This window comes from Laccaria bicolor, genomic scaffold, assembly GCF_000143565.1.
Source record: "Laccaria bicolor S238N-H82 LACBIscaffold_73 genomic scaffold, whole genome shotgun sequence".
In the NCBI taxonomy this organism is placed as follows: domain Eukaryota; kingdom Fungi; phylum Basidiomycota; class Agaricomycetes; order Agaricales; family Hydnangiaceae; genus Laccaria; species Laccaria bicolor.
This window is the reverse complement of record NW_001889944.1, coordinates 156,399-166,499: the sequence shown is the minus strand read 5'-3', so window position 1 is coordinate 166,499 and position 10,101 is coordinate 156,399. Positions and strand designations below refer to the sequence as shown.

At 43.8% G+C, this 10,101-nt stretch overlaps 2 protein-coding genes across 2 annotated transcripts; one reads left to right on the top strand and one right to left on the bottom strand.

Moving 5' to 3' along the window:
* Positions 1–1,301: 1,301 nt before the first annotated feature.
* On the bottom strand, positions 1,302–5,353 carry LACBIDRAFT_334987 (uncharacterized protein; the record flags this gene model as incomplete). The annotated part of the gene is made up of 15 exons (XM_001889807.1): positions 1,302–1,311; positions 1,638–1,655; positions 1,731–1,895; positions 1,961–2,025; positions 2,083–2,150; positions 2,250–2,262; positions 2,345–2,481; positions 2,576–2,841; positions 3,310–3,580; positions 3,813–3,854; positions 4,090–4,228; positions 4,271–4,402; positions 4,912–5,029; positions 5,077–5,211; positions 5,283–5,353. 15 exons carry the CDS (start codon positions 5,351–5,353, stop codon positions 1,302–1,304), a joined length of 1,650 nt encoding a protein of 549 aa, XP_001889842.1.
* Positions 5,354–5,717: 364 nt separating this feature from the next.
* On the top strand, positions 5,718–10,070 carry LACBIDRAFT_334986 (uncharacterized protein; the record flags this gene model as incomplete). The annotated part of the gene is made up of 16 exons (XM_001889842.1): positions 5,718–5,810; positions 6,026–6,661; positions 6,761–6,764; positions 6,924–6,949; positions 7,005–7,231; positions 7,285–7,534; positions 7,585–7,751; positions 7,800–7,905; positions 7,929–7,950; positions 8,024–8,137; positions 8,175–8,386; positions 8,434–8,751; positions 8,802–9,412; positions 9,468–9,718; positions 9,882–9,911; positions 10,012–10,070. The coding sequence occupies 16 exons, from the start codon at positions 5,718–5,720 to the stop codon at positions 10,068–10,070; spliced, it is 3,126 nt and encodes a 1,041-aa protein (XP_001889877.1).
* Positions 10,071–10,101: the final 31 nt, after the last annotated feature.

Sequence of the window (10,101 nt, the reverse complement as noted above, 5' to 3'; positions counted from 1 at the left end):
AATAATGACCAAAATAGCACAAAATGACCATTTTCTGGAGGCTCTACAAGCATAACCGCTCAGTATTTTTAACTAATTCTTTGATAGGCTCATTCAGGTTGACCAGAGGTATGTTCTGGCTACCTCTCCAGTTAGCGCAATTTTTTTTTTTTTCAGATGCCAAAAATGGCCTCCAGAATAAAAACCTTCTCAAGGCTCCAGCTTTCACTGAAATTAGTCCATACCAAGGGAAGTGTAACACAACTACATAATGTAAAAGAATACACAAATACATTTGAGGTACAATAGATTCTTAGAAAGAACCAGAAAAATGAACCAACCTTCATTCTTTTTGCACTCAACTGTATATAACACAGAAACACACCGGCATATTTTCGAAATTTTTGAACCAGGCTGAGTGGGGAGGTTGATTGGCTGTCCATACAAGAACTTACTCCAATCAATGTTGAAGCTGGACACACAATCAACAAAGGAGTCTCCATAGAGATCAATGAATTGCATCAGCTTTATGGCCTGCAGTATAGCTATATCAATGCCTCTAGTATTCATAGCACAAGGAAAACTGACCAGATACTGTAGCATTTCAATCAATTCGATGGTCATGCGTCACGGGGCCCTTCAAGTTGCTGAAATGTCACGGTGGTCATGCAGATTTCCGTAAGGTGTCGAATTCATCTGGTGGTCATATGACAAATGTCAAAAAATTTCGTCGCCTGCGGCACTAAATAGTCGAAAATTTGCCCAAATTTTCGGCTTGTCACGGCGAATTTCTGAGGTTGTCGAAACCAAAATTTTGACAGGCTTGTCACGCGTCACGGGCCCTGTCGAATTGAACGAAATGCTACAGTATGCCCCACTTTCACAAGCCACAATGTTGATCTATATGTAAGTCCATGACACATCTCAGTACAAGGGGGGTATGTGAGGACTGACTTCACTGGTACGACTTTGGTTGTACCAAAGATCAAAATATAAATCAGCAGCAAATGTCACTAGAAATATAGAGGAATAAGGTTAAATGGCCAAAGCTCTCCCAAGGGCCAGTACTTACTCATGTTGTTAGCACATCAGTGCATGTTGTGAATCCCCCCATATGGTTCACTCATCCTGCTCAACATGATTGATATATAATGTCACACATAGATCAAAACTTTGCTTACAGAACAGATACATAATCTGCATAGTAAGCCTCTTGGTCTGGCTTCCTAAGCAATATGTAAGAAAAATAAAACCTTATGGCACTTTCACACACCTATTTTTTAGCACATCCATCATTTTTTTTTGCAGTGTCATCATGCACCCTATTGAGGGCTGCATATAATTCAGTGGGAGGCCCAAAAGCATAAAATGGAGACCATACCATGCAGTTGTTCTGGCTAATTCTTGACATTAGAAAGCAGGCCAATGACAAGGAGTTTTGATCCCCGACTCTAAGGAGGGTTCTGTCGAACGCGAATGTGCCCTACTGAATGGGTATTTCTATAGCTCCAAAACCATCGTCTAGAAACTTCTGTCGGATCTTAAAAAGAGTCTATGTATGGGAATATTGTATTGTCGGACTTCAAAATGTTACCTGGATTCTCTGGAAGAATCCGTGATCTTCGTTCGGAGTCAAAAAGTTGAACTTGCTTACTCACAGAGTTAGAGATCTATGTCTGAGATGATAAGGAAGCTTCTCACGTGTTCGCGTGCCATCGCGCCCTTCAACTTTCGTGAGTCAACGCACTGACATTGAGTGCTGTGTCTTGCAGAAAATGTTATCTAGCAGGTTGGATGTGGTTACGGATGTGGGGTGTTTGTGCTTTCTGGATGCATGGGGGGTATGCCAGATCGAAGGAGATGGTGAGGAGTGAGGTTGTAATAAAATTGGGTGCAATTTAGGAGTAGGAATATACCTGTGCATGACAATGAAATGGTATTTAAGTCGACTACCAAGGATGATGAAGATCCATTATTGTACATAGAGATCTTTTTCGCTAAAAAAAGAGAGTCGGGGACTGGGCGAGCTTGCCCGCCGCTAAACATCTAGTAATAGCACCATAAAGTAAGCAGCAAAAAAAGATGATGATAAAGGACACACACAGATAAAGGTATGGGGGATGGTGATTCATTTGAAACCCCTGATAGTGAAACCCCATTCATAGCAATGCCTGAATATATATGATTCAGTGGGAGGTCAAAAAGTGGAAAATGGGGTCCACACCATTGAGTTTATCAATATTGTGGCCATTTGCAGGTGGGCCACTGACCATGGACTTTGATCTAGGCATACCACAGTTAAGTAAGCACCAGGAAAGAGATGACAAGGGACACACTCAGATAACATTATGGGGGATGGAGATACTCTGTTTGAAATCTCTGATGGTGATTCGGTAGGTGATGATGTTTGCCCTTCGGAGGTTAGTTCTTCATGATTGAATACAGAAGTCAAACTATGGGATACAAATGTGAAAGCAGATGCCAGATAATCCAAGAATCCACCTGAGTAAGCCAGATTTTCATCTTGAGTTTGTGTGGGTTGAGACATGATGGATATTCTTATGTCATCATTCTGCTTCAGAATCGTTGAGCTCACATGTGACATGAACAAACACTGCCCCTCTTTCCCCCTCTTTCTGAGTTTGGTACCATTCCCAGATGATGCACCAAGTCTGCACGCCGCAAGCCTTCAACCACATCAGAAAAAGTTCGGGTTCCACGTAAGGCCATAAATGGCCATGAGAGTCGCCAATAGGCCATGAAAGGTTAGCCCTCCTTCCATGGCCAAGGTTGGAACCTTGGCTTACATCCCAGGTGATAGGCCTTGCATGGTACCAGTTCCTTGCATGGCCGTGCGAGATCCTGACACCATGCAAGGCCATACTAGGCTATACTATCTGAGCCTTTCCATACAACCTTAGGCTAGATCTCAGCTTGTTATGCTAGATTCCGGCCACTTCAGATAAAATGCGAATGAAATAAATCATAACATTCTTGTGGTATCTAATACAACATCTAAAAATAACAACGGAATGCAGCAGACAGCGAGCAAAGGCACAAAGTTGATATGTGACAGGAAGGATGGATAATAATAAAAAACAAAGTGAATGCACATGAATGGAAACACTGCGAAATAATGTGAGCAAGTTAGTAACATGCATAAGAAAAAAACCAGCAGTCTAAAAAATTAATCAATAAAGTCAGTGTCGAGTCGAAGACAAGATGAGGAGCAGACCTTTAATCACTTGTAACAACGGTTCTGGCCTTTTTCGATCTCATTCCACTCGTAGGGGATGTTGACAGTCTCTTCCGCTTTGATGACAGACGCACGCATGGTGAACGGTCATCATCGTCATCTGGACTTGACCTGCGATGAGGTTGTCTCCCTTTGGGCACGCTGGCATGTGCATCTTGAGGTGGCGAAGTGGGGGGATCGCAGCGACGACGGTTGACATCCCTGCTGAGGGAGTGTTGGCAAGGTTCGTTGTCATTGGTGGTGGCGTGGGAGGCGTGGGAGGAGTTGTGTTGATGGCTGCGGCCGCGAGGACCATCTTGCATGTAGCCAAGGCGACTTCAACTGCGATGGCGTGGAAGACTGGGACTGCAATGGTGTGGAGGGTGTGGAGGACTGGGACTGGGATGGCGTGAGGGTGGGGAGGACTGGGACTGTGATGGCGTGGAGGGCGGGGAGAACTGGGATTATGACTTTGGTCATGAGGTGGGTCGTCACGACGAGAATGTCGGGATGTGGAGCATTGGGAGCCATTGCTTCAGTGGGATTGATCCCTCTGCAATATTATCAATACAATGTTAATGATGTTATGGGAGTTTACCTGAGCGGTACGGCCACACGTAGTGTCCGTCGATGACTGCATCTGCTTATTTGGAAAGCTCAGCAGCCTCAAAGACCAAATAAAAATATTACCTCGGCACGATGTTTCGCCAAAATATCGTCGTCACCCGAATCCTCAGACTCTGTAAGGTCTTCACATGTTTTCACCTTCTTGTGACCTCGAGCTTTCAGCCACAAAACTTGACTGATAAAAATATTAGATCTATGAATGATATTTGAGAAAAACGTACACATTCCACCAGTTGAGAAAAACGTACGCATTCCACCAGTTGAGCGTTTCGACGACCCAACATGAATGTGGATTTGTTTCAAAAAAATGTTGTTGTAAAATGCATGAAGGTCGAAGTGGCCATCAACTGTGGACCATGAACTGAGATTGCTCAGCAAGAAGCGTGTCTGCAGGGCATCAGGTGGCGTTAAGAGATATCAAAACCTTACCTGAACACAAGCATATGTGATCGTGCGACCGCTAGCACATTTCATACCATAGATTTGAGCTTTGCTGGGCTTCGTTCCTTTTCTAACCTTGCCTATAGCTGATGACGGGCTTGTAAAGATATGACGGTACACCTGTAACAGAGATATAATTGTGAAGACTACCAGTTATGATGAGGTGAGACGAACCCGAAGCAATAAAAAACCTTTGAACAACCCTTTGTCACATTCCTCTCTATCATACTCTCCCTCGTCATATAAGAATGATGGCCAGTGTTTAGTTCATATCTTAATTTTGCCATCTTGTACATGTGTCATGAAATCGCTGAGGAGAAGTTGTCAGCACATATAAATAGGTAGGTGGAGAGTTGACCGGCACGAAGGGTTTGCGTCAAAGTCGCTGATCAGCCGCATGGGGCACAGAAGTCTCGCTGTCATTGGGTGGTGGAATCCACGGAGTGCTTTGCTGTCATCTGTTAATAGCGGTGGCTCGAGTGTGTCCTTTCGCACATCCTTGGGAATGTAGCTGAGGATAGCGTAGCAAAGGCTTCCGGTGTCTTCGGAGTGCGCGTCATTCAATGTTGTGGCTAGCTGATTACTTACCGCCATCAGCTCGTTTCCTGGAGCGCATATAATGTACTCACCATCTTGATAAAACTGTGCAACAAGCCGGGTTGCACATCGACCTCCTTCAAAACCCTCTCAAAATGGGGAACTAGCTTCATGAACAATGAGTTGGCAGCCAGTTCCTCCTCCAAGGGCCTGCTGAGTGTCAGTATTCAGGTATGTAACGTGCACACTAAACATACTCTTCAATTTCCGTGACATCCACTTCATCAGCATCCTGAAACCCTGCATATATGACCCTTGTCAGGTTGAGAAATGGGTGTATAGAACGTGGAATCCACTTGGTGGCAACCAGAAAGACAGCCATAGCATCGTTGCTGCATGTGGTGAGAAGACCATTGATATCTCAAAGAAAAGCACTTATGGTGATTTCCCCACACTCATCAACCTCTTTTCCAAGCTCTTCAAGAGCAGAGAACACTCCTCCTCCTCGTCAGAAGCGTTGGAGGCGTCCGACATGGTGGTCAGTGGAGAAGGTAGAATGAAAAGAAATGCAATGCGACGTGGTCATGTGAACCCTGTGAATCAAACAAGTCCAAACTTTCGAGATATCAATTATCTCAGGTCTTGTCCTGTAGCGTTGCATCGTGCACGCCAACCTATGCTGACTCTGGGGATAAAACCCCTTGTTTTCATTATATTTCTGCTCCTCTGCATGCCTGCACTTTTGAAATGTCCAGCCTGTCCTCAAAAATTCAATGATAATCGTGGCCTCAGCATTCACCAATGTTCTTGCACAGCATATAAGGCGCTTTCTACAACATCAGCTGGCACCAAGCGAAAACTCAACACAAAAAACGATGGAAACTCGAAAATACAAAATATGGCGACGGAACTTACACAGGAAGACCTTGCGCAGCGTGATGAGTTGAGGGAAAACAGCAATGACGGTGAATTTGAGGTTGAGCAAGAACCTGTGAGTACAATTAACTGTCGGAAACTTTAAAAAATGGTAATTGTTTTATCTCTCAGCTTCCACAATTGCCAATGCCACCTGTCGAATTAAGGCCATCAGGCCTTCCTGACTGCAGATGGCGCATGCCTGCACGTTTTTGTGATGAGCCACCTCCAGTGCCACCAATTATTCTTCCAGAAGTTTTGGAAGATATTCCTATTTCATGTGAATCACAGGAATCTTGTGGGGATAATGTCGAGGACATGCCGCCATACATAACCAATCCAAACAGCTATGGTGTTTTTCGATCATACCCAAGCAGTCGATCATCATTCACTCCAGATGAATTGTTCACGTTGAACGGAGTCTCGGATTCTCTGAACTTCACTCCGGATGCTCATTCTTCTGAAGTGCGACCATGGTGGTCATCTTTTGGATCATCTCTCTCTTCCGTCAAAGATTTTTTTGCACCCTTTCGCAATGCTTCTGTCTTCCATATCCTCAATTGGCATTACAATGGATCAAATCTCAAGTCCCTTTCCCAGCTCAATACCCTTGTAGAGGACCTTATAATGCAACCTGATTTCAAACAGGAAGACTTCATCAGCTTTAGTGCATCACGGGAAGCGGAATGCCTTTATAATTACACATCGGAGAATCCAGAATCACCATTTTTGCCAAAGGATGGCTGGATTGAAACCTCGGTATCAATTTCCGTCCCCGCAGACAGTGTTAAACACTCCTCTGTTGATGCTGTGCCCAAGTATGAAGTGCCAGGTCTCTTTTACCGTCCTCTTGTCGAAATAATCAAAGCCTCCTTTCAAGAACCATCGGCGGAACACTTCAATTTATTTCCGTTCGAAGAGTACTGGGTAAGCAAGACAGATCCAACTGGAAAAAAGGAGTGGCTGTATTCAGAGGTTTATACTGCGGAGACTTTCATCGAGGAGCACAAAAGAATATGAGCACAGCCCGGTGAGCCTGGATGCAATCTAGAAACCGTCATGGTCGCAATTATGTGCTATTCCAATTCGATGCACCTGACCAGTTTTGGCAATGCTGCTCTATGGCCAATTTACAAATGGTTTGGAAATCAGTCTAAATACCCTTGAGGGAAACCAACATCATTCGCAGCTCAACATGTCACTTACATTCCCAAGGTAAGTTGGGTGATTTAAAGGTAGTTTGTAATCTCATCTGATCATAATCATTCAGCTCGGCAATGCATTTCAGGACTGGTACATCAAGACATTTGGAAAGTCGGCGACTGCTGAAGTGATCACTCACTGCCGTCAAGAGCTTGTCCAAGCAATCTGGCGCATTTTACTTGGTGTCAAATTCATGGTTGCGTATTGTCATGGAATCGTGATGGAATGTGCAGATGGTATCATGTGGTGTTTTTTCCCTTGCTTCTTTTTCTACGGAGCAGATTATCCAGAGAAGTGTGGTCATTTTTTTTTGCTTCAACATGTTGGCTTACCATTCCACCTTGTAGAACAATACTTGCATGCATCAAGTATCTTGGAAACTTTCCATGTCCTTGCTGCCTTATTTCCAAGGTGGACATTTCGAAACTTGGAACTAAACGCGATCGTAAATTGCGCAATTCAAAGGAGCAAGTAGATGATGAAAATCAGCAAAGTAAAATACAACTGGTTCAAGACTGGATTTATAAGGGCGGATATGGGATCGTAAGTGTTGCTGTCGAGAGAATCCTTGGTCCCAAATCTCTCATTCCAATGCACGTAAGTTTACCCTTCTCATTTAAAATCAAATCATTGTTAACCAAATCTAGAATGCTTTCTCTGAGCGATTATTAGCATATGGATTTCAATTTTACATGATGTTCGTACCCGATCTCCTTCACGAGTTTGAACTCAGTGTATGGAAGGCAACTTTCACGCATTTAATGCACATTCTGCATGCCTATGGGGATGATGCCATTCAAGAACTCAATCGCCGGTAGGTCACTTTGTCACAGTAAGGAACAGTTGCACTTACAAAAAATAGATTTCGTGCCATGCCTACATTCGGACGAGACACCATTCACAAATTCCACAATAATGCTTCTGCCATGAAAAAGCTTGCAGCTTGTGATTTCAAGGACCTCTTACAGGTAGATTTTAGCCTTTTTTTCAGATTCCTTATCTCACCATTTGCAGTGTGTGATTCCTGTCTTTGAGGGATTGCTACCAAAACGCCATAATAAGATTGTACTGGACCTCCTTTTTGAGCTTGCGACGTGGCATGGTTTTGCAAAACTTCGGCTACACACAGAGTTGACTTTACGATCACTGGACAACTCCACAACAAGATTAGGAGCCATGCTTTGAAAGTTCAAATCCACGGTCTGCGAAGAGTATGATACTCAAAATCTACCATCAGAAGAGGCCGCGCAGGGACATCGAAAAGCAGCAGCCACCGCCAAAAAACTGCAGAATAGAAAGGGATCGACTCCCCCCCCTCAAAAGAAGACCAAAGTGCGTTCATTCAAGAAGCACTATTTCAATCTTGACACCTACAAGCTACACTCTCTTGGTGATTATGTGAAAACCATCAAGCACTTTGGAACGACAGATAATACTAGCACGCAGACTGTAGGTGTTCATTTTATTACCTTGTTAATTATATTCAACTCATGTAGGGGGAACTCAAGCACCGTCAACCAAAACGGTTTTACCCACGTGTTCACAAGGGAAAGCATGTGAAGGGAATATCCGTTCACCAACGACGTGAACGAATACTTCACAAAATTTCCCTCCGAAGTGGTGAGACAGGAAACCGTCAGGAAAAACTGTGCAAAGGCAATCGTAAAAATCTTGCTCTGACAATTCCCTTCGAAGAGGCAGAGAATTTGCCTTTTACTGATCCTCAAGTGCACCACCATATGTCATCAGATACAAGACATAAAATTGATGTTGTACAATGGGTAGGAGAAAATGAAGATGACCCCGCCATGATGGTGAGTGCTGTTTGGACAAAATTACTTTTTCTTACTCGGGCTTTTTGAAGAACTTCATCCTGAGACTTAAAAATCATCTTTTGAGTCAACTCCTTGCACGTGAATATTCAGGAGATGAAACAGAATTTACCTCCAAAGAACAAAATTCGGTGGCATTTATCAACAACTGCATTTACAGCCACAAAGTATTGCGGGTAAATTACACAACTTATGACATGCGACACGAGCAAGATTCTTTGAATCCAAGGACACATGCGGACATCATGGTGGTATCGCAAGAGCCAACAATGCATGAAGATGGGATGCCAGAACATCCTTATTGGTACGCACGAATAATTGGTATCTTTCACACTCAAGTACTGCACACGGGGCCCGAATCACGCACATCTGAGCCACAACACATGGAATTCTTGTGGGTAAGATGGTTTGGGCTCGATCAAGAACAACCCTCAGGTTGGCGCCCAAAACGCTTGCATCGAGTGGGTTTTGTTGATGGAGAAGACGAGGCCGCGTTTGGATTTCTTGACCCTGAACAGGTTATTTGTGTGGTACATCTCATGCCGGCTTTTCATCATGGTCAAGGAACAAGCAACTTAAAGCCGTCTATTGCTCGTCCACTCACAGAAAAGGACGAGGACTGGGTATTTTATTATATAGGAATGTAAGTTTTCAACTTTACTGTGCTTTTTTACTCTGTTCATTGCCCTTGATTCTAGGTTTGCTGACAGAGATAAAGTGATGCGATTCCGAGGGGGGGGCGTTGGGCACAAGTCGACACGTGAATCTATGGACCAATTTTTGCAAGATTGGGATGCCCTCAATCTCATAGACAAGGAACCCTCAGAAATGGAATTGGATTCGGATTTTGACAACGAAGACGACAACAAGGAAGGGAATGTGGGGGGAGATGAAGATCAGGAAGAGTGGATGGACGAGGATGATGATGAGGAGGATGACTATGGATATGGTGGGTTGTCTGCAGAGGACTCGGGGGAAGAGACTGACAACAGTTCTGATGTTGACGTGCTCAATGAGGTGGACGATGAATTGGGTCCTGAAGATGGTGAAGGTGTAGAAAATGAGACAGAAGTATTGGGATATTCAAACCTGTAGGCTATTGTCAACCATAGATTTCTTGATACCGCAACATCTCAAGTACTGTAAGTACAAGTTCAAAATATTCTTCGAGCCCACTTACTATCAAGTGGGGAAAAGTATACGTGTGTGTAGAAAAGTATTCAAATGAAGTTTAACCTGTAGATAGTTTTATGGCTGAGCCGCTTTTGACAAAATGCAACATTTTATTAGCTACGCAATGAGGGAATTGAACAAGGGGGGAGCGGGATTTGA